The sequence below is a fragment of the Thunnus thynnus genome, chromosome 23, assembly GCF_963924715.1.
Source record: "Thunnus thynnus chromosome 23, fThuThy2.1, whole genome shotgun sequence".
Taxonomy (NCBI): Eukaryota; Metazoa; Chordata; class Actinopteri; order Scombriformes; family Scombridae; genus Thunnus; species Thunnus thynnus.
Window position 1 is genome coordinate 3,448,619 of NC_089539.1, and position 24,287 is coordinate 3,472,905.

The following is a 24,287-nucleotide window of genomic DNA, read 5'->3' on the forward strand; positions in this document are numbered from 1 at the left end:
GTCCATTGAAGACGCTGAAAGCACGGCCCAACTGAGCAGCCTCTGAGTTAACAATGCTCATACCAAACTCCCATATAAAAATACACAATTTAGAGAGGTTGAAGGCAAGCAACATTGATGATATTTTAAAAATAAAATAATGTTAGGAGCTGCTGTTTAATTCAGCACATATTTTGTAGGTAAATGTGTTGACTTGTTTCAGTAAAAATGTAATTTAAATGACTACTTAACAAGCGATCCATCACCAATCATCATTACGTTAAATTGTTGTTTTTTTTCCAATGGAGTCTGGTGAAGTTCAATCAGCTGAATGTGTTAACTGTCACAATTTGGCTCTTTTTGGGAGCAGGACCACTATACTGAAGATCGGTGTGATAATCCTGCTTGGAGGATGCAAAAGATGAACACATACAGCAAGTGTAACAGGGCATGCCACGACTAAAGCACAAGTCTCTATATTTTGGCACAGGATGTGTTCTTTACACTTCTCATTTTAAACAGTCAGATATTTTACATAGATCTGAACCACAGCAGAGTAGGAGTATGGTGTATTGCATAAAACGTGTCATAGTTTTCAAGAACTGAAGTTACCAACTCAGATGTTGTGGTTTGATTGCCACAGCAACGTCTTTGCACAGGATGTTGTCTTCACGTCTCTTATGGCATTATGTACCAAGAAACACCAGTTTCCAACCACTGGTGGCAACATCTTGTTTCCATGGGCTGAACAGAAAAGTTCAGCAGTCATGGTTTAGCTGTTATGGCAAGTACTTACCAATGGAACAAGATGTTACATAACTCATAATGGTTTTGAGGTAAATGCTGAATATCAACTCATTTTGAGTAGCATTTGTGATTAAGTCAGCTAAATGTAGACGTGGCCTTAGGCAAGCTGTTGTCATGGTGTCTGTCTGTGTATGTGTTGGTACCTTTGGTGTACTCTCTCTCTGTCTGATTATGTAGTCCAGGTTGTTAGTGATGTGTGTGTCCAGTCCACGGGCCAAGTTCCAGGGCTTACAGATCCAGTGGTTATCCTCCCCCCTGGAACATACACCAAGACAACTCTTGAGAAGTTGTCTAACATCGAACTTCCAGGGACCAGTGACACATTACATCAGCAACGACAAAAGAATTTCACTTTATCTTCAAGTGGTGCCTCAAAAACTAGAGTCGGACGTACAACTTAACAATCTTGTTGTAGTGCTCATCAGACCAGCAACACATTCTTGGTTATATTCAAATATTCAGTATCAGTAAAATATCAGTACAATATTCAGAGATTACTAAAAAACATATGATTCCAACCTCTGTTGTCTCAGTTGGTAATGCCTGGTGAACTGCGGCAGCTCTGTCTGGAGGTTGAAGGTCTCTGGTAGCCAATAAGGTGCCAGGCCACCGTTCACTCTCCGGGCAATAGCAGCCAGGCAGTCCTTCACAGTGACAAGGCTCTCACAGGGAAACTGGTTAAGCATGACATGAGGTCGCTCCTCGCTCAGCTTCCTGTCAGAGAGGAAAATCAAAGTCCAATTGGAGTTTCAGAAAAGTTAATAACCGATCGTATCAACATAAAAGGGTGTGTTCAGACAGAAGGCGGAGCGAATTTTAGGCACGGTGTGATTACATACAAAGTCAATGCAAAGATGTGAGTAGATGTGAAATTGCCCAGGACGGTGCTAATCGACACAAATATGCAAAAAAAAAAAAAAAATTCACATATAGATTATTTCATAAATTTAAGCAAGCTATACTTCAAAGTTTCCGGTGAGCTCTGAGTTCAGTCAGAAGCTGAACTGAACACACAGGGCCCTATTTTAACGATCTAAAGCACACCGTCTAAAGCGCACTGCGCAATTGCATTGAGGGTGTGTCCAAAACCACTTTTACTATTTTAATGGCAGAAAAATGGTTGATGCACCAGGTGCATGGTTCAGAGGGGTTGTCCATAGTCTCTTAATTAATCATGGGTGTGTTTTTGGCGTAACATGCAATAAACCAATCACAGTGTCATCTCCCATTCCCTTTAAGAGCCAGGTGCGCTTGCACCTTAGCAGATTGCTATTATGATGGCGCATTTGCCAAGCAGTAAGAAGGAATGCTTCTCTGCAGAGGAAATGGATCTGCTCATGCACAAAGGGGAAGCGCATGATCCATAACGAGCACACTGCTGCTCCTGGACCCCCCTGTGGTCAGCCCCAGACCACCAGTTTAAGATCCTCTTCATTAATTCGTTTGGTTTTTGAAAAGGTTTATTTTTTTAAATTACAACTTTGGTTTCTTGAAAATCGTTTTGTTCAGTAATGGAGTAACAGGCCAAATCAGCAGGGTTTTAAATGCTGAAAGTATGGAAACCTGATCACTGTACTCTCAAAAATGTTAAAGAATATTTGTTAAATATTGTTCAAAAATTAAATCATCATCAACACAGTTATCAGGACTTGATCAGCTCTCCAAGGTTCTGATCCTGCTGCTGGCAGCAGCTAGAAGCTGTGCAGATTTATTTCCTTCTTTAGTTTAATCATTGTTTTCACCTCATGTATTTCCTCATGTGTTCCTCATGTCATCATGTATTGATGCTGCAGGAAAGTCGATCTGTGTCTGATCAGCTGTCTGTCTGTTTAAATACCTACGTGCATTGCCACGATTTGGTCAAATAATTAAACAATTTAATCCATCATTACTGCAATTAGTTAATTCTGATAAATACTATGACTAAGCATTATGACATGTATTTTAAAAATATATCAATATTCACAATAATAATCTTTCACATTGTAATCCTTTTATTTGTTACCTTTTGCATGTTTGTGTGCTGCTGCGCGTCCTGTGTGTGTAACAAGCAGAGTGCATGTTGTGCACCCGCCTGTGTAGGTGCATATTACTGTCCTGATAATGTGCCCTTAAAATAACAGTGAAACACTGCACCATTGACTTCAGACCAGGTTTTTGTTGGTCAATAGCGCAATCGCTCTCTGCTGCCTCAAGATAGTAATGCGCCAACAATGCACCTGACCACACCTTACTTTTAGACCAACATGCCCATGGGCGCACTGATGGGCGCAAGTGTCATTGCCATTTTAACAATGTGGGCGCTGGACAGGAAAATGACAACTAGAATCAAGCATAAACCAACCCTAACTGTTGCCTGCCTGCTGTAATTAATTTCAGACGCCCAATCCACTTTGAAGTGTCCGTCTCTCTCTAACGCAGGCCTAAAGTGTGCTCTATGAGTTGTATGACAGAAAAAACAGAATAAAAATGAAAAGGTGGTTAGGACATCCGTAAGTGACAATATATTTGCACCTCAGTACAGAAATGATGATGAGATTATTAAATATGAAGAGTCAAAGACACTCCTGCACGGATGATCAGTAACCTAACGTTAGAGTCATATTGGAATATGAATAACCAGGTTTCTAATGTTTCATATCCACCCTGAATATGATTAAAACCAGACATAACAGGGACTAGTGTGACAGACTAGTGTGTGTGTAAAGGTACTAACTGACAGATCACACAGAAGTTTAGTGAAATTGAATAAAATTCCATTTGAAATAATAAATCACATCACATTTTCTCCATGTCCTAGATAATATCAATGGCTTGATTTGTCCAACTTACAGTCCAAAACAAAAGATATTCACCTTATACTGATATAAAAGAAAGAAATGTGGTGATGCTAGAACCAGATGATTTTTTGGCATTTAAAAAAATATAGTGATAAGTGAACAATTGAATTCAGACACAGCCTGGCTCTGTGGATGAATAAATAAACTGGATTATCTATAATAATTCTGCTTCATACATACCAATCACTCATATAGGACAGATTACCATAATAGTATGAACAGTATGAAGAGCAGACTTATGACATATTTAACTGCTGCAAATATCTTGTGGTGGAAAAATTGCCTTTATCACTCAAGAAAACACACAGACACAAGGAGCACTGGCAGTTGAAGTAGTGTAATCAAAAACACAATGCATTATATTTCTGGAGAGAGAAACATATCCAATGTCACTGGCTAAGATCAACATCTCTCTCTGCCATTTGCAGCCAGATCTTAAATACCCTCCGACAAAAGCAAGACTACTTTGCATTCCACCTAAGTTTCAAAATATAACAAGGGTCAGAGTTCAGTTAGTCACAGGGTTAGAGTGTCTGTAAACTGAAACTGAAACTCAGAAACACATACAGGGCTCCATGCTTCAAATACCTGCCTACATGTGACATCTGAGTCGTTTCTCCTGGAGTAATGAACATGGCAGAAACAAGTAAAAGACATTAAAATGATAAATGTTGTTAAATTCCTTTCACTGTCTTCAAACAAAACTCAAGCAGGAGAACATAATTTGTCATGACCTCTGACAGTGGTCAATAACACACTCCCCTCTGCCTTAACACTCTGAGACTGGAGACACAGTTACAAAGCTTATGGCTTCAATCTGAAGACCTGTGAAGCATCTAGATTAAACTGAACTAACTCACACAGACACACACACACACACACACACACTATTGTGAGAACCTCCCCCACATCTCCAGCAGGCCTGCAGTAATTAGTCCCTCCAGGTTTTCTATGTTTTTTTGTGATTTTTGTGGCCACAATGTTTGACTTTGCAGCGGCTTTTCTCAAAAACTGTGATATATTGTGCAAACTTTTATGTGCTCCTATTTTGGCAAAATTGCAGGAATTGTAAAAAATTGAAAGCAATGGAAATTAATGTGATTTTTTTTTTTAAATCCCCCCCAGCATTTCTGAGTGGTATTATTGTTTGAGCCGCTGTCACAAAGACACTTGGATCACTTTCTGTTGTCCTCAGAGTGTAGCTCTGGAGAAATGACCAATATCACGTTGGAAATAAGAGAGGAGAAAGAAGCATTTTCACTGAAGAGGTAAACTGAAATTGTTACAATTTTATATTGAATTTGGGAACAGGCAAAAGTTATTGTAATGATGTGAATTGCATAGTAATAACATAGTTCGAGTAACATTGTTTTGCACAAACAAGTAACTACAGCAGGGGTTGGCGTCAGGATGGAGGGGGGAGTAACATTCATTTAGTCTATAACGGAGACATAAAAGCAGATAGAAATTCTTTAGTATGTGATTGATATTAGTCATATTTATTATATTTATTTACATTATATGATTTTAAGTAGACCAGCCTGACTGGACACTGATCCAGTATTCTGTGGCTGTAGGGCTGGTAGCTTAGCTAACTGATTTGTAGAGGGCTTTCTTCCTGTTAGCTACCTTAGTTAACAAGACGAAAGCAAAAGACAAGTTTATTCAGGTAGCATACTCAATGCAAATAAAATATAGTGTACGCAGTGTAGAGGAAAAATGATCATTTAGTGAATAACCTTTGTATTGAGTGTGACTCTCTGTGTTATACTGTTTTGTAGAAAGCATGACTAGCTCAATTTCTGCTGAACTTTACTCGAACCCCTGATACTATAAATGAACAGTCTTTCTTAATACAATGCCTGATCTGTTTACCACATTTACATGCTAAATGATGTAATGTTGAAATATAGCCTAGCCTGCACATTAACCTTTTTTTGTCAGTCTGAGACAAGAGTGTGCCTTCATTTGGGAAATGCCTTCATTAATCATTGATGTCTATCCTTCCATTGAATGTAACTATTGATTATTTGTTCTTATGCATATAAGAACTCTGGTGAGGACGCACTCGGGATCGATTCCTCTGCAGTCGCTGACTGTCACTTTGTTGGTTTCAGTCCTTTAGCGCAAAAGCTAAATAAATATACAAAGACAAATTTCTCTTTGTTAGTCTCCCTTATTCAGTCAACTTCCAACACACACAGATATAAGTAGTGTGCCATCAGATTTGACTGTGCAGTATTCCACATTTATAACATAGCATAAAGAGTTATCCTCTCCCTCATTTGGTTGTGCAATGGTTGACGCACTTCGTTTGTGCAGTAAATCGAGCCTTCATTTTCCTGGGAGATTGTACCCGATGGCAGACTGAATTGCATAGTGACAGCAAGGCTTATAGTGAACCAATCTAAACGCCAATGGTGTCATTATTCTATAGCCATTACACTGTGCAATCAGATCAGCATTTACTTCATAATAAGTTAAAGCAAAAAGTTGTCTATTTCCACTTGAAAATAGAGCCATTAGCATAAAAATAGTTTCATACAGTATAGTTATTCTAGCATTTTACGTACTGTTTAGAGACTGCATAACCTTACTAATCAACCAACCATAACAGATAAAGGAAATTATGTATTTTTGTTCCCAAGCGAAGTTACCTGCAATGTTCTGAAATGAATGAATACAACATTCTCTAAAGAATAAGTCATTACTCTAAATCCAAGAACAGTCTGTCCAGATAAGGAGTGAAACAGGGCAACTGACCAATAAACTAGATCAGGGTTCTGGCCACTACCAGATACTTGGCATAACTGATTATTACTTGACACCGCCGCTCCAAAGGCACATACAATTACTGACCAGCAGAGCATTGTACTTTGCTTAGACCCTGGTGCTTTTAGGTACTTTGTGAATTAGTCTATTTACAATTAGCCAAGGTCCCTCTCCACTCAAAAATGTGTTTTTCTTCTTGTTCCATCAGATGGATGTTGTTCTCTTCTCTGTGCTGCATGATGTATGTATGTATGTGCTGCAGAGTTTGTTTTCACATTCGTCTGCTGAAGGAGGAAAGTTTCTCTGTGTTCACCTTAAATCTCTAATGTAACTATGAGTAGGATTTGTGACATCACAACCACTGTAGTTTGTAACCAATCATGGTCCAGTATGCAAGTGACACAAGTGTGATGTGGAAACTTGAAGCCTCCAGTGCACAAACATGGAAAATGGACTTAACAGTGAAGTAGGATACATCTTGTGTCCTGCAGATAAACTTTTGAAATATTTGTACAGTATATTCACAGATTCTGGATGTTTCAATGAGGAAGGAAGAGATGTCATTTTATGTGCTTTCTGAGGGAAAAAAACATGTCAGACAGAAATGATTCAAAACAGAGTATTTTTGTATATCTTAAAACATGTCTGGAGGGGATCGTTTAAAGAGCATTCCCACTCATTAGCCCTGCTTATAACAGTGTCAAAATGGACAGTTTAAAAAAGGATAAAAAATGATTCAGCAGAACCAGAAATATTGTCTTTTTTATTTGTTCATATTCTTCTCTTGTCAAAACCCGGTGCCTACATTACCACTACGCAACTTGACCCTATTTGACTATATGGCCTGTACAGATTTGTATGTTTTATGCTAGTAGCAGCTAATGTAGCCTGGAGCTGCTAGCCTCCAGCAGAGATGAGGTGCAGGCTACAGAGGTTTGCTAACTTGTAACATGTAAATTGGTGGAAGTTCCCCTTTATGACTCATCTTTTTTTTAGTTATAACTTTCCCATAATGATTTTTCTTGTCTTGTTGTTCAGTTGTGGTAGTAGTTTATAGTAAATGTGCCTAAAATTACAGTGGATTTGTCCTGTGCTTGAATATATTTATGCTAGCTTGAAACTCATACTGATATTATTCAAAGAATTTTCTATTATGATTATTATTCGTGCTATATAGCAATAATAATACATCACAAAACTGCCAACTCATAGCTTGCTATTGAGACTCTTTCCGCCAAATTGTTATTATAGACTTTCATAAAAATAATTATATCAAAACTGATCATTTTTTAAAAATGGTCTCATAATTTTCATATTCCAACACAGCACACCATTAATCTAAATTTTTCCCTACACTGTGTGACTGATGAAAGAGCACCATGGAGCCAACAGGTGTGTGTGAGAGTAGGCACGTTGTGTGTCTGTTGCTTGGTTTCTGACCTGTAGTGCTTGATGTGATTGTAACTCCAGATAATGTCAGCCTCCTCCTCTTCCTCTGTCAGCTGAAAACGTGGATGTGTCAAGTTGTTTGTTACTTGTGACATTTCAGAGTAAACCCTGGAAGCAAAGCACACGATAACAGAGCGGAAATTATGAAGTCGATTAGAAAGAAGTACACGGCAACACACATAACGTGGTTGATTAAAACTGAAGATATCAGTCAGAGAAAAACAAGAAAAACAGATAAATGCAGAAATGCACACCCAAAAAAAAAAAAAAAAGACAAGACAGAAGTGGAGCAACCTGAGCTGTGAAAAGGAGCAAGACATTTTTGGTATTTAGTGTGTTGTAATTTTATTAGAAATGCTACTTCCTTTTTTATTTTTTTTTTTTTTTTTTAAAACCTAATCATCTCTCTGTCTGGGACATGTTTGGACATAAAGACGCCTGTTCAGACCACCTCTTATTGCACACATAAGGCAGTTTTCATGGCTTTAGTTGGCACAGACCTCTCCAACATCACAAAGCACCTTTCATATATGTTGAGTTTTGCCTCTTTAATATTGCTACACATCCTACTGCACTGTGGATGTAGGATATCAGATTAAATTCAGATGTGCACTTCATAAAAAGATGATGTTGATGATGTACAATGGCTGTCTACTTACTTGAGGATTTTCTCCTCGGGCACAGTTTGGGGTTGGATTTCAAGGGGAAACTGCTCCTTGTTCTCCTGTGCAATGGTCTGGAGAAACGGAGAGAGAGGACAGAGGAGAATAGAGCAAACAGTGTGAAAACAGGAGTTCTGGAAGGTATCAAACCTAACTTTTGTTTAATGGGGTGTAGAAATTAAAAGGGCAGAGTGAGTGCAACAAGGATTTTATCCTGCATAAAACTTGAATGCAACAAGCGTGCCAGGACAGGATGGATAGGAGTGCAATAATATTTGAATATTACACTATTTCATTTATGAAATAAGAGATGGCAGTGAAACCAATATTCTGCTCTTAAGGGTACCCTGTGGAGCTTTTGAACACTAATATCACTATGGAGCAATGTTTTGTTGTGCAGGTGTGAAATTCAAAGACTTGTTTTGGTGACGCCTGAACAGGATCTTCAAATTCCAGCCAAAATAAATGTTGGACAGACTTTTGTCTGCTGACATTGAGACATTTCAGAGCGTTCTTATTCGGTTCATTACAACAGTGCTAAAGGTTACAAGGTAATAAAGCAGATGATTCAGTTGTTTTTTTCCATGTACATTTCAGCTACTTCAACCTGCCAGTTCATTATTATTCTTATGATTATTTGTTAATCTATTTAAAAAAGGAATGTTAGGACCTCAGTCTGCATATAGTACATTTACATACATTACTTATATCTACCAGCAAAATTAAAATAACTTCATGCAAGTCTTTTTGATAGCCCAAGAAATATTGAAAAATGCATCATAATCTGATATAATCTTGTCTTGAATGCTGAGTAGAGGGACCTAAATTAAATTACAACCTTGGCTTACAGCAGTCTGTTGTAAATAGAAGGTCATTTTGCTGTCAGAGCCAGCAGAGAACAGTGTGATTGAGGAAATCAATAAGCCAAATTGGAATCATAATTGAGAAAAGCTATTTACACTCTTCTATAGTGCTACAAATCACACTTTTATTACCCTTTTCTTCTAGTATTTATTTTACAGTACAGTGTTGACTGTGACAATGAGCTGGAGAGATTCTTATTTCTTTTCAGAGGCCTTTCTTGTTCTTCTGTACGTCAGTGTTCTCTGACAAAAAGATAATTTTGCATCTTCCACTGTAGAGCATGATCATGCAGTGGTTACTGCTGTCACCTCACAGCAAGAGGGTTGTGGGTTCAAACCCACCGGCCAGCTGGGGCACATGTTCTCCCTGTGCCCAGGTAGGTCTGTCTGATATATGCTGGCTGTACTGTAGATGAATTCTCATTTAAGGTCTTTATGGTTTTATTTTGCTCCTCAAAGCTGCAACATGCTAATGCTAACTGAACAGGTGAAATTGATTCTCCTCACCTCATAGTATGAGTCTGGGGGCTCAGTGGTGACACTGCTGACCCCATCTAGATCAGCTGGTTTCCACAGTAACAGTCGGCATTGCCTCACCAGGGGGTTTGTCTCTCCATACGCATAATCACGAGTTACTTCATCTGTGGAAATAATGATACAATTTTGATGTGTAGAGTTGTGTTTTATAGATGTGGAGCAATAGCACGATAAATGTGCATTTTATCTGACCGCAGCAAAGGAAATGGAGAAGACAGGCTTTCGTTCAAGCTCTCACATCCTGATCACTATCTGTGTTTTATGTGTGTGGATGTGCGTCCGCTCTCACCTCCTTCCTGCAGGTCCTGCAGAGGCCAGAGCACGGTGTAAGCCAGCTGGCCCTGTACGTAGAAGAAGGGAGCCATGCCACAGCTTGGCTGGTCAGAGTGCTGCACCTGGGAGCCAAACTCATCCATGATGTACCACACGGGGACCTTCTCTTCTGCTGACTGCACATGAGAACACAACAGGAGAACAGTGAAGTGACAGAAAGATGACAAGCATGTCCACCCTGCTCTAAAAAAATGTGCAAATGCAATCTTTTCCTGTTTTGTTTGTTTCTGCATTCCATTGCATAACATTCATTTAGCAGATGTTTTGAGTGAGCATTCAACTTTCATAGGAGCAAGAATTGGATTGCAGAAAAAAGTTAAAAAAAAAAAAAAAAAAAAATCACAAACATGGGCAACACATTACTACTCACAGGAGCTTTTAAGAAACCAAATATTGGACACCTACAACTTCCTGCTTCATCATTTCTGTTATTCAGCATGTCCCACCAAAATAGTTATCTCTAAGGTAGCACGCAAAATATAAGAACCATTTTAAAAAAGGTCAATATGAAAAGGGCAATATAATAATATAGACTGTAAGACAATATAACTGTGTGAACAGAGATTTGCCATATCAGTTAGAACTGTCACTGAACATCTTTGGGTGTATTAAACCATTTGGTTACTAGTACATTATTATCCATTACTAGTATGTGTCAGGTTTCTACTTTCCTGGATTAGGCAAAAAAAGACAGTCCTCTCTGGTTATTTTATCCATTTCAAAATTAATTTTCTTGAGAAGTGATATCAATACCATCTAAGACTATTAGTAATATATTGTATATATAAAACCACATATACCACTGCAAAATATTTCATCTTTGCTTACCACTCTTACTATGAGATTGGGATTTTATATTTGTGCAGTTGCCTGACACAACTGTTGAGAGAGGGGAAAAAGTATGTGATGTTATTGTTATTGCCATATGTTGATTCTAGAACAACAACTGAAACTAAAGGAGGTTGCCTCCACAAGAGTTCTGACAGTGTATTGTCAGAAACATTCTTATAGTTGTCATCTTGTTTAGGATGATAGACTATGCTGTGCTGTCAAGTATCCTTATATTCTTTTTGACTTTGTCATTTAATGGTTACTGCAAGTCAGCTGGATTACACATTCACACATACTCACACACATTTACACAGGCACCCCCCTCCCATCACACCAACCTCACACCAAATCAGAAAACACATATGAATACACATTCACACATGTTAAGTCATTTATTATATCCTACTTATATCAGTTATCACATCTTTTATGTGACCTTTACTTTTATTTGCTCTTTAATTTCTGAATGTATCCATATATCATTAGACATGTAACCATTGACTCTTGATCTTTTTATTGTTGAGACTATAATTCTTAAAATGTACCCATCATTACCATAAGAAGTTGTGTGGCTAGGTATCATTACAGCGTTACATATCAGATATGGGTCGTGTTGTTTTTGAAGTTGTTGCAGTGTTGATGTTGTAGAAAAAAAAAAAGGGGGGGGGGGGGGGGTTTGTTATTATGCGTCTGTGTCTATGTCTGGAAGTGCAGCTGTGTACTCCTGTGTGTATATACCTACAAGGTGACATGAACTGACATGAACTCAGAAACTGGTTTTGTCTGGATGGGCTAGACACGTGCCCTCCCCTGCCTTGGGTTTTTGCAAAGGAGCAGATATAAGCACTGCAGTGCTTCCTGTTGAAGCCGCACACCACGGAGGAGCTTCCTGTTACTCAAGCGCTCCCCTCCCCCCGGAGAGGTAGGACTTCAGAGTGAGGGTAATTATAGATCTAAATTCTTGGTGCACTTTTGCGCTTCTGGTAAAATTGATGAAAGCTGATTGTGAGGAAAAACTTGATGCCTGATGGTAAATTTAGATAGAGGGTCTTGCGTAAGAGTCCCAGACTCTGACAGTAGGCCGGCGGACATGAAGGGCAGCGACTCCGAATTGCCGAGGGGTCTAAGCTACTATTCCTCCGATGCCACAAGGGTGGAAGAGGGCTACACCTGCCACAGTTGACAAAAGCATAGGAACACCAGAGATCGAGAGTTTGTAAACGGTCAATGTCAGCCAGTTACCAAATTTAGGATTTAATGATAAATAGACATGGATAGATTATGAGAGACTGAATTGAAAAGTCTGATTATTAACCAAAACCATCCTGGTTAAATAAGCCTGGAGTCAGACCAGTTTCCCTTTTTATTTCTATTTTTTATATATTTTCTTCTTTATAATTTTTGAACTGTTTGAATACAAACCACATAAAATCATAAAAGCTCCAGTGTGATACATTATTCTCTGAGAGAGACACCCCACTGCCCCCTAGAGGTCAGCTCCAGTGCATCCACACGCATTTTTTCCCTGAGAGCTAAGGGCCCGCTGGCATAGTGCACTGATCCGCAAGCAAAATGATGAACGTGCTGTCACCGCCAGGAAAGTCTCAGTTTGACGCTTCTGAGGGTAGCCCAGTTTAAAAAGAAGAAAGTCCTTCCTGCCAAGTAAACAACCCCTCTACGTGAAGCCAGCGCGCAATGCGCAGCGTGCGTGTGGCACTCGCGTTATACAACAAATATGTGTGATACTTTGTGATTGGCTGTACTAGGACACAAAATAAATGAAACAGAGGAAAGAGGTGGCAAAAGAATCAAGTTTTACATTAATATTGAAGAAATAACAATCTCATAAACAAAGTGTTTTGGTATTTTAAAGGCATAATATACAAGACTTTCCTTAACAGTGTATAGACTCTTACAAAAACAATCCCTCTAAATCATTATTTGCCTGTATGCCTGTATTTTATTATTATTTTGCTGTGTTCAGGACGTTTCTGGACTTTGGGCAGTGGATGTGTAGCCCCCTGCCGATAACAGCACATGGGGGTGAGTGTGGGACTATAAAAACATAGCGACATAGACAGGAGGAAGCTATGACAATGGCGGACACAGCGGCGATGTTCTACTTATTCAACAGATGTTTGAGAAATTAGTCATACCATCTCCCTTACAGCTGGATTTTGTTGCACTTACAGCAGTAACTGCTGTGGACTCTGTACTCTACTGCTGTCTACTCTGTGTGTGTGTGTGTGTGTGGAGCTCAGCTGGGGAGGAGGGGCCAAATTTGAATGTTGTATTTACAAACAACAAATGAAAGATCCTGCATAGTGTGCCTTTAATCTATTTAAAAACTAGCTACAACTACTTGCAGCCTGTTATTCAGTTTTCCTCACAATGAGTGAGCTTAGGAGAGATACATAATATCCTGTTATATAAAAGCAGTGAATTGGTAGATTTAAGCATTTTTTTTTTAATGGCAGGGAACTGGAGCAACTCCAAAACAAATGTAATGTAACCATGCAGACAACCAGATGCTGAGATTCACACAGTCGTTGTCTAATCTATCTGGAACAGTCATAAAGTGTCATGTGGCAGCAGACACGTCATTTTTTCATAAATGAGATTCACAGTGTAACTCATCCTCCTACCTTGATGACTGAAAGCGGGAGTATTGCAGGTTCTGTGTGTGAAAGAGGCTTTTGTAAACAGGGACGTACCAAATGGCAGCTGTGAAAGCATCACACAGAAAGGAGGTATGGATTTAAGGAGAGTGATCATGTTTTTCTAACTTACCCCCTGGGAGATGTGATAAGTCTGGTTGTATTTCCACATCAGTTCCATCACCTGGTCCACTGTGTCGGGATCAGGCACCTCGCCGTGGAAGTCCAGCCCCATCAGGGCGGCCATTCTGGACAGCAGGCCAGGGATCTGCTCCAGCTGTTCACGGGCATGATCTACACGGTACGTCCAGGCGTGATCCACCAAGAAAACACTGCAACCAGCACGGCCGCAAAGAGGGTTAAGAAGTTTAGGTTCAAAGCTAAAACTCAGTTTAAAATTTTTATTTAATATGAATTAACTTTCTGAAAATGAAAATGACACCATTGACATGAATTTAATTGTTATGAGCTGCAAAAGGCATTATACAAGACAAGATGATTATATGTGATTAAAATGACCAGCTGTGTATGTGTATAATGTATACTGGTGTCATTACTGTCTCTATGATCAACAAATGTCCTAACAGATTCTAGTCTTCTACTTTGTAGAAATAATTCTGTAGCACCATTATGTCTCACTCTGCTGCAGGATTAAAGTGAAACACTGCCAGCTGTTTTTCATCAAGAGTCCCTGACAACTGAAACCCTAACCTCCCACTGACCCTTGAGTTCCCTCAGTAACAGCAGCTATTCTTTCTGTAGGGGACGGTTGTCTTAAAACAACAGTCAGGTTCCCAAATGAACACTGAAACAGGTTTTTCTTGCTGTAATCATTCCCCTTTTTAAAAGATCCCCTTCAAATGTGCTTTCAATGGAAGTGATGGAGGCCAAAATCCACAGTCCTCCTTCTGTGTAAAGATGTATTTAAAAGTTGATCTGAAGCTAATATGAAGCTTCAGCATCCAGATGAGTCAAATCAAGTAGATATCTTTCAACGTTACAGTCTTTTTACAGAGTTAATCTCACTGAGGATAGACTTTAGACTGATCTGTTACTGAAGTGTGAGGCTCATTCTGAAAATTGTGAACCTGTCCTTTGAGTGCTGTTGGTAAGTGCAGATTGATGGGAATAGTCTGGATTGTACTCTGGGTCTCTAGAAGCTACTTTAACACTTTAAAATGCTGATAATTGGTAAAGGGGCATGTTGAGAAAATCTCTTCAACATTTTTCCTATGACTTGTTGATATTGTTAGATAGTTGAAAGAGGAGAGTGTTAGTTAATGTCACTACATACCATGAATATTACCAGTCCCTTGTATTTGCTGCCCCCTGCTGGACAACACTGAAATGAACTACACCTCTTTTTGTGTTGCCATTTGATTTTAATGTGGCGTAAAAAATGAATGACAATGAAAAACAATTCATTCAGTTATTAAAGACGAAAGGCTCATTTATTGTCATTTTAAAATGCTTTTGATTTAATTATGACACAGAAAATATATACAACAATGTGTCACACTGTGTCATGTAAAAGTGCTAACTAGAATGGCCCCTTTAAGTGTCCATAGCTGTTGAATTTAAAAATACAGCCATGGATTTCTAGCTTATCTTTTTCCCTCCATGTTGTCACAGCAAATTCAAATTTCACTCCCACACTCCCAAATCTAAATCCTTCAATCAAGGGGGATATTCTGGGCCTGCAGTGCCCTCACCTGGTCGGCTCTGATGCTTGCAGTCCACTGTCCCGGGTCACAACCACTTTACATCCAATCACTGCTCCAGGATTGTCCTTCTTCTGCTCATCCTCTGCCTCGTCATCATCTTGTTGGATCTGCATGATTCCGAAAACTTCCCCAGCATCATAAATCTATGACATGTAAAGAAGAAAGATTATGGCATTACCAGAAACAATTGGAGGATGTTTGAATTTAAGGTTTGCTTGTGTGTCATCTTCAGCACACGCCACTAATGAAGCTACTTTAACACGTTTCATATGTTGTTAGCTCCACTCTTGAACCTGGACTAAATCAAATACAGCAATACTGTATTTCAGCATCTGAATGACAGAAAGCCTCTGATTTTTGAGATGCTTTTGAGGTGATAGAAGGCTGATCTTGTGACATTATTGATATGACAGTGAAAGTTAAAATCAGCATCTATAATAACACCAAGATTTCTGGCATGTTCTTTGCTCTGAAAGGAAAAGGAACTGAGGTAGGCTGCAATTTCCTGTCTCTTTGCTTTTGCCCTTTCTAATGATAACTTGTGTTTTGTCACTATTTAGTTGCACATATTCATGCACACATATCGACAGGTGAACAGATTTCGACAGAACACCGGCGAGTATGGAGTCGTAACATAAGCTAAGGTTGCGTTCATCTCAAATAAAGTACATGTTATTTCTCATGACTTTATAATAAGCTCATTTTACTCCCGCCAGGAGTTCTGACACGTTTGCGGGGTAGAAAAGCAGGATGAGAATATGTATTTTGGTCTTGAGCTGCCCTTCATTCACTGACTGGACTAGAGCAATGAGACATGAGCACTACCTTCTACACACTAACATGTGTGACACGGTGCTTTATACCGGCTGGATGTTAGTTAGCAGAACACACACCTCGTTGGTGATTTTGTGATGGAGGCTCCTCCAGTAGATTTGAGGTATTCTTGAAGCCTGCAGGGCCCCGGCGTGTAGAGCCACGAAGGCTGTGAACTCCTCATCCTCATCTCCGTTCATAATTATGGTGTTTGTTGACATGGATATAACAGGGTATTCCTCACGTGGTGGAGGCGGCTTGGACAAACCCGGAAGAAGGAGTCTGACAGCTGAGCCAGCAGTGCATTGTGGGAGATATTTTAAAGGGCGCCATCTACTTTCAACTTCTGTAACTGTGCTTCAGATTCCCATCATGGACGTATGAAGTTCTCTTTATACGTCAGCTCAAATAAACTTTGAAACATGTTTTTCTTGCTGTAATAATTCCTCCTGTTCGTACTGGAATTAGAAGATCCCTTCATAAGCACTTACAATGTCAGTGATCCAGTCCTCCTTCTGTGCAAAAATGTATTTAAAAGTTTATCTGAAGCTAATATGAAGCTTCAGCATCCAAATGAGTCAAATCAAGTAGATATCTTTCAACGTTAAAGTCTTTTTAGTGCCAAAGTCTCTTTTTGTTACTTTACTTCCACCGCAGCTCAACAGGGAAACACTGTCTGAGGAAACACAAAGAGGGAATTTAATTCTAAAAAGACTGTAAATGTGGCAGATATCCATTCGATATGACTAACTCAGACTGCTGAAGCCTCATATAAGCTTCAGATACACTTCTAAATGCATTTTGGCACAAAATGACTGTGTGGACACACTGTGGATTTTGGCCTCCATCACTTACATTGAAAGCACATTTGAAGGGGATCTTTTAATAGCCAGTATGAACAGGAGGAATGATTACAGCGAGGAAAACCTCTTTCATTGTTACTATGGACGCCTGACTGTTTTAAGACACACTGAAAAATTGTGAACCCGTTCTTTAAGAGTTAATCTCAACCCGTTGAGGATCGACTTAAGGCTGATCTGTTACTGAAACAGTTGGCACTTGTTAGGTGTCAGGCTCATTCTGGTACTGCTGACCCTGTTTCTGTCATTGTGAATCTGCCATTTATCAATAGATAAATAGATCAATAAACATATAGTATGCTATAATTCTACATCAATAGCATATTTCTCTACCATATATTCAGTGGTTTTGGTGTACAGCAGCACTCGACACCTAAAAGAAAAACTACTAAATATGGGTGCACTTCACATGCAATATGTGTGTAGAACTACATCTTCTATGTGGACAGTTAAAATAAAGTTCCAGTATGTCAGACTATCTGTGGATTATCAACACATGGATACATGGATATTGCTTTCAGCGTACTCCAGCTTTCAGTAAGCTCTTAGTTGATGCTGTGTGTTCTAAATAAACACAAAAAATACAGTCAGTGGTGTGACACATTTTTATTCAAATAATTAAGAGCTACATCCAAATTGAGCATTAAAATGATATATGAAAGGGGATGGACAAATGGAATTATGAAAACATAAATACACTCACAAAGCTTATTGCTGGCAAGCATCCAGAACAAGAAATAAAACTGAACAAATATTTTTTTATTTCAATAAAAGACGGTTAAACTAATAAAATCATCTTAGAGTATAATGACTCTTATGTGCAGCTTACTGTACATTAGTACAATACATTGCTCTGGACACCACATCTTGTAGCATCTTCACTTTGATCCTTTCATATAAAGCAAAAATGTAAACATTAGCTTACAGCAGAGGAAACTGGAGGAAATGTTATGTCACTTATATTATGTTTTAGTTAATCCATATTTTATTTGTTTTCACTACAATATAAACTCCTTGCATCTTAAGCATCAGGTGATGCCAATAAGCTCTATAATGTGCTTTAGATAATAAAGTTATAATGGCGTCTCAGGTTGCTTTCACACCTGTAGTTCAGTTCATTTGGTTCAACAGAAAAAAAATTACATATTGTTACCTTTTAGTTCTGGTACATTTCAGGTTCACGCTGATTTTTTATATATCAAGAGGAATGAAGTCAGACGGACTGTAATTGGACAGTTTTGGCAGAAATCAAATCCTGGTGACTGACAGCAGGTCATGCTGCATTTTACTGATGTGTTAAATTATCTTGTACCATAATATTACATGAGAACAGCTGGCTGAGACGCTCCTTTTCAGGCTGTCCGTTCATACCAGAGTTTGACTGACAGCTTTCACACCAGCATAAACTAAATGTGCAAATGCATCCAAACAGGTTAAACAGGTTACACAGGTGTTAAATCATCCTCAGTACTCTTTGGGGCACTTAACCAATTTAGTATTACACTTCCATAAAGTTGGGAGACTAATAAGATACAGATTTGAAAAAGAACAACGTCAAAGAAAACTTCCTAGCAATGACTAATCAACTGACTTTAACATGTAAAATTGGTGAAGTGCCTCTTTAGGGTCTTGGTTAAATATTGCAAAAGTCAACCCTGTGAATTCTTATCTCCAGTGTCCAAGTCATGTGCTTTGTGTGATCCACCGCCCACGCCTAAAGCTTTTTCACTCCACAAAATCACTATTGCAAATTAGTTGCATATCAATGCATTTTGTGTAAATACTTGAAATGAAATTATCTTTACACGTTTTGTTACTTTACTGCTACTGTTTTCAGCCATCAACCGATATCAGTTTCTTCTTTGAGAGGACATTGGTATCATTTCCCAGCATCCACATTGAGCATCGCTGAGGGTGCAAATCATCTGAGTATGGCTTTCACTTTACATCTTGAGGAAACATTCTTTGGCATTGCTCCACACTTGTATTCCCTGCATAGAGAGAGAAGAAAAAAAACAAATTTAATCATAAATAAGACCACACAAGTTGTCCTGTGACCTTCACGTGGCTGATGTGTTGCACCTTCTTGCACATGCTGATTTGCATGACAGCATAGTTGATGAGGGCTTCCCGCAGGTCTTTGTCTTTCTGCTCCTTAAAGCGCTGCATGTCCACCCATGCCTTTTCAACATGCTCTCTGCGGTAAAACACATCACATAAGGCACACAAACACAAAACAGGAAGAATATTATCTTTAAATCTGCACCGAGCATCTGATTTTCTGGTAAATAGTCTGGTGAACTTTAAATTGTGCTTTCACACACAGTCCAACACTCACTCGCACTCGACTGTTTTCTCCTTGACGGTGTCTTCAGCCTCTGCTATCAACTCCTCCAGCAGCTTCAGTCTGGCCTCTCTCTGCTCAGGCGCCTCCTGACCAAAAAGCTTGTTGGTCATGCCTTTTAGGGAGAACGTCCGCACAATCTGAGGAGGTGAAGAAGAAGATGTGAACACAGACGACTGCAGTTAGGTTAGAAGTTGCTTCCCTAGTTTAATCTTCTATTAAAAATTCAACCATCCCTCCTCAAGAGTTAGGAGACAAAGGAAGAGTACAGGCAGGAATAAGATGAGTATAGTGTACCCCTGTAGCCAGCTCCTCACGCTGCTGCTTCTTGGAGATGAGGTCCTGGGAGGCCATCTCAAGCTCAAACTGGGTCAGCTCATGTTTCCTGCACACTGCCCTGCCGACACAATGCACAACATAAAACCATCATCTGCTCTTATACTCTTATTTTTCTCAGACGTTGAGACAGGTTTGTGCAAAGTCAGCAATAGCATGACTACAAAGGTGAAGCTCTGAAACTAATGAGCTCCACAGGTTTTCCCTCTACCAGTCATATTACGCTCCTGATGCCGTCACAGTTTTAATACTGTCTTTATAATATTGGATCATTGGGTGAGAATGTTTTACCTCAGAGCTTCAGCATAGAAGAGATATTCTTTCATTTGGTCTGCGTAATGTTCCTCTTCCTCTAAGATGTCATCTATAGAGGCAGCATATCTACAGGTGTGTGACAAAAGCAACATCTGTATTAACATGCGTCACAGCTGGTAGCAGCCAGAGTATACTGTGGCCCAGATTTACTAAGAAAACACAGCTGGACAAATGTTTCTGATTTATGACTGCAATCTGCGTGTATTACACACACGAATCTAGGACACAGTCAGCTCCTCGACTAACATCTAAAACTCAAGCTCAACAGACACAGTTCACCGCTGGGATTTGTAAGAAAGAAGAAGAAGAAAAAAGAAATAATAAAGTAATGATCTTGATTATAAAACATATACTTTGGCTGCAGTTCAACTCCACCTGAAACTGTTAGGCTATTACTCATAACATTATCATCTTTAGCATCTAATTATTTATACATTAATACATTAGGAGGCAATAATTCATGGGAAACAAACATGGCACCACAACCGGTGGTAGGAGGGAGTCCACTATGTGTTTGTGCTACAGAAATCAGATATTGTGTTCACTAATAGTAATCTAATTGTGTCTTTTTGCTGCAGTAAATCTGGCCCTGCATGTGTCCAGACTCAGATACTCACGCATCCATGTGATGACCAGCACTTTGCAGTCCATCTCCCATCTCCCTCTCTATGGCGCTCCACTCACTGCAGTGAACACATGGATGCACACACATACACACATGCATATTAGCACACACACACTGATACATTTTCGTTATTTGTAAAATGAGGTCCATCTCCCATCTAGACAATTCTTCTTTATAAGATTTTTTTTGTTTTACCTTATACTAATCAAGGGTCTAAAATTGTAATTTATGATTTTGGGCTTTGTAAAGTTGACTTGACAGTGAGTCAATAGGACGATGGAGACACTCACACACTCATCATCATCATCATCATCATCACCAATTCAGGTATTAATTACACTTCATGATATGCTTGTTGTCAAACCTGAAGACTCTCCCGTAGTTTCCATGGACCTTGTAAACACCATAAAGTCGATCTGCAACCCTCTAACAGAGACACAGAAAGTAAATGAAGGTAAGTGTTCAAACAATAATGATGATGAAAATAAAGATTTCCAGCCTATGGAGCCCAGCAGGCGTCATGAGTATTGCCTTCAAATACTGACGCCATTCCTTCATATTAACATCATTAGCTTATTTCATTCATTACATTTGTCCATGTCCCTTGAACACTATTTTGTACAGTGTAAATTTCTATTCATACTGAACGGATCTTGTGAAGAGATGGTTTTGTCAACCACTGTTTCCAAGGCCAAGAATTAACTTTCAATCTCTCGATGATCTCAATAATTTTGTTTTTTTCCCCTGAGACTTACAAAGCTCCATACCAACCACTAGCACTGACACTTAAAAAAAAAGAAGATTTAAAGCATCCAATGTGGCTCTATAAATCAAAGTAGGCAAACATGAATTCAAGCTGTGTATGTGGTGTGTGTGTGTGTGTGTGTGTGTGTGTGTGTGTGTGTGAAAGACAGGTAGAAATAGAGACTTACTGCTCGTGCTCGGAGCAGCTGAGATGTGTGAGACTGAAGCTCATCGCTGTAATGTTTCATCTCCATGAAGCGTCTGAAAGAGAGAGAATAAAGGCACATATGCAGAAGACAGAGATTAACATGACCTTCTACCTAGTTATTTAGAGTTATATATGTATTTATTCATGGATCAACACATACAGCTAGTACAGTAAACATACAACTCACACTTTAAATGGAACTTTTAAAGACTAGGGAGAATTCATTTTGAAATGAATAGTAACTTTTGACAACATTTTGAACACAACTGAGCCCCTCTTACAGTGCGTTTAGGAAACACTAACTTACTTATCTGGATTTCTCACCCTGAAGGTGGCGCTGAGAGCTCTCAGCCTGGAATCTGCCTGCAATAGGAGTAACAGGAAGTGCTCAAGCTTATAAACACTGAAATATTGTAAGAATAAAGACATAAAAGCTCCGCAAATGTGCAGTACCTTTGCCTGAAATCCTGTCTCATACACCACTTCCTTCCAGCCATGTTCCTACCACACACAGAAGTAGAAAAGGTTATTCAATCATCCGCTGATCTATAAATGATCGCTTGAACTGCTGGGCTGAGTCAGAGCTGCGCTGTGTACCTCAGTGAGGAAGTGGTAGAGGATCTTGTCATTGGAGAGGACCGGATGTGATGCTACACGGAGCAGAAAGTTCTCCAACCCGACCCTGCGGCGCTCCACAAAGTCTGGGTCCATGTTGTCTGCAGACAGCTTGTGCCACACGAACTCTGCCTGTATGCAAGAGAAGAACACATTCAGCTTTTCAGTTTCTTTACTTGGCTTGATTGTCTCTATTTGATTTCATCAATCGTATGTTTTGGTGCATCAGTTGTAACACACTCCAGTTTCACCATTCTCCATTTCTTCTGCACTGTACCGCCATTGAGATAAATCATCCATGTGTACATCTTGTATAAAGACTAGAGATTCTTGGAGATAAGTCATCACTCGACCTTTAAATAGTCACTGACCAGGTTAGCTTTGCTTATTTGTAGCTAGTACAAAACTCTCTTTATCAGCCAGACATGGAATATTGTGCTTTCCAAAAATGACCAGCTGCCACCGTCCCCAGGAATAAACTTTTACAACTTACAACACACAAAGGAATCTCCATTAAAAGATGAAATGTGAAGTTCTGCAATTGCACTTCTTCTTAATCTTGATTAGTCATAATCTTAAAGAATGCTGTGTAAAGTTGTACAATGTTTTCTAAATGGGGAAATGCCTTTATATGTTATATATATAGGCCCCTTTTATGGGACAGGCATTGTTTCAGTTGTTTCAATGTCATCACAGACATTGAAACCATTCTAAATAATCACTATTATCACTTATAATAAATTGCCCGGGAACAAGTGGAACTTTCCAAGCCTGCTTATGCCTGTCCTGTCATTTCAAACTAGAACTTTACAGGGAAAAAGAACACAAACAGGAGAACTTCTGGTGCCTTGAACAGGGTTTGGAAACTCACTCTCTTTTCAGGAAGAGGGGGCACCACAATGTATGGATAGGTAACTATCAGGTAGTTCCGTAGCAGCTCAAATTCACTGTATCTCCTCCACAGAGAGTCAGGGGCTGGGTTACGACCTTCAGCAACTGCATCCATTGGCCTGTAAAGATTGAGCCGAAGTGACCAAAAACAGCAGTGAATTCATGCAACACAAGCAAACATGAGGAAGTACAGATAAACACAACATGTCAGCTCAACCTACAGCACTTCCTTTCAAATAACATATAATGCTGATCTCACCGGGTTTCGATGAGGTACACGGTGAATGTCTCCTGCATGTTAACTGCATTTTTGCCACTCCTTTTCTCAGCCTCAGCTACACAGATCTCCATTCTGCGCAGGAGTGTGGAGCCCTCTTCCACCATCTGAAACATCACATCATTCACTTGTATATAAGTCATTCCTTGTGTATATATCTGAAGATTGTTGTGTTGTTATTGTTGTGTAAGTTCACTGAGAGCCATTAAACCGGAGTCAAATTCCTTGTATAGTAACATACTTGTCTAGTAAAGATGATTGTGATTCTGGTTCATCATTAACAAACTGAACAGCTCTCTGTAAGACTTTTGGGTGATTGTACATGGTCCCACTTCTTTCCTTGTTAGGCTACTAGCGAGGAAGCTAGCATTATTTTTTTAAGCAAATTAATGTTAGCATGACAATGACAGTAGACTGGGTGGGTCATGCATGACCCACAGTTTCTAAAACTATATGAAATGGCGAAAATATCACGTGAAATATGCCTAAATAACGCGAATTGGATTAACTAACATAAAGCTAGCGTGTCTGTCCTGATATTTACAAGGCAACGTAACAATATACATCTACTCACTGTTATGCCTGGGGTCAGAGTCATTTTATCACCCCACAGAAAGGGGAAGCTACTGTTTTACCGTGTTGTTTAGGCTGCTGGTCCCGTCTGCAGCTGTGAGGTCTGAATCGTCGTCAGTAGCCACTGACTCTTCCTTCCCATCCTCCGCCATCCTCCTCTTCTCTCCTGATGCTGTTGGGGAGCCAGGACGCATGCGCAAAGCGTCACAGCATCCAACACATGATACAGATA

The 24,287-nt window shown here is 39.4% G+C and overlaps 2 protein-coding genes across 3 annotated transcripts in view; both read right to left on the reverse strand.

The window, feature by feature from the left end:
- The window catches only part of ttll12 (tubulin tyrosine ligase-like family, member 12), a 33,908-nt gene extending 17,343 nt beyond the window's left edge, over window positions 1-16,565 (reverse strand). Inside the window, exons 1-9 of the mRNA XM_067581500.1 lie at window positions 16,348-16,565; window positions 15,443-15,597; window positions 13,864-14,062; window positions 10,199-10,358; window positions 9,880-10,013; window positions 8,507-8,583; window positions 7,839-7,955; window positions 1,306-1,500; window positions 930-1,041 (exon numbers count right to left, since the gene is read on the reverse strand). Coding sequence (XP_067437601.1) covers window positions 930-1,041; window positions 1,306-1,500; window positions 7,839-7,955; window positions 8,507-8,583; window positions 9,880-10,013; window positions 10,199-10,358; window positions 13,864-14,062; window positions 15,443-15,597; window positions 16,348-16,488 — 1,290 coding nt within the window. The 5' untranslated portion in view covers window positions 16,489-16,565. The remainder of the gene's footprint in view (window positions 1-929; window positions 1,042-1,305; window positions 1,501-7,838; window positions 7,956-8,506; window positions 8,584-9,879; window positions 10,014-10,198; window positions 10,359-13,863; window positions 14,063-15,442; window positions 15,598-16,347) is intronic.
- A 1,153-nt stretch (window positions 16,566-17,718) lies between these two features.
- On the reverse strand, window positions 17,719-24,264 carry LOC137175915 (sorting nexin-4-like). 2 transcript variants are annotated; one of them, XM_067581852.1, is made up of 14 exons: window positions 24,118-24,264; window positions 23,465-23,589; window positions 23,186-23,324; window positions 22,297-22,446; window positions 22,153-22,200; window positions 22,007-22,062; window positions 21,680-21,752; window positions 21,112-21,173; window positions 20,740-20,805; window positions 20,099-20,188; window positions 19,769-19,868; window positions 19,466-19,611; window positions 19,210-19,324; window positions 17,719-19,118 (listed from the first exon to the last, which is right to left on the reverse strand). In XM_067581852.1, the coding sequence occupies exons 1-14, from the start codon at window positions 24,247-24,249 to the stop codon at window positions 19,071-19,073; spliced, it is 1,350 nt and encodes a 449-aa protein (XP_067437953.1). In that variant the 5' UTR covers window positions 24,250-24,264; the 3' UTR covers window positions 17,719-19,070. The 2 variants fall into 2 exon arrangements, with proteins under 2 accessions (XP_067437953.1, XP_067437954.1); XM_067581853.1 differs by having other exon boundaries at window positions 24,057-24,194.
- Window positions 24,265-24,287: the final 23 nt, after the last annotated feature.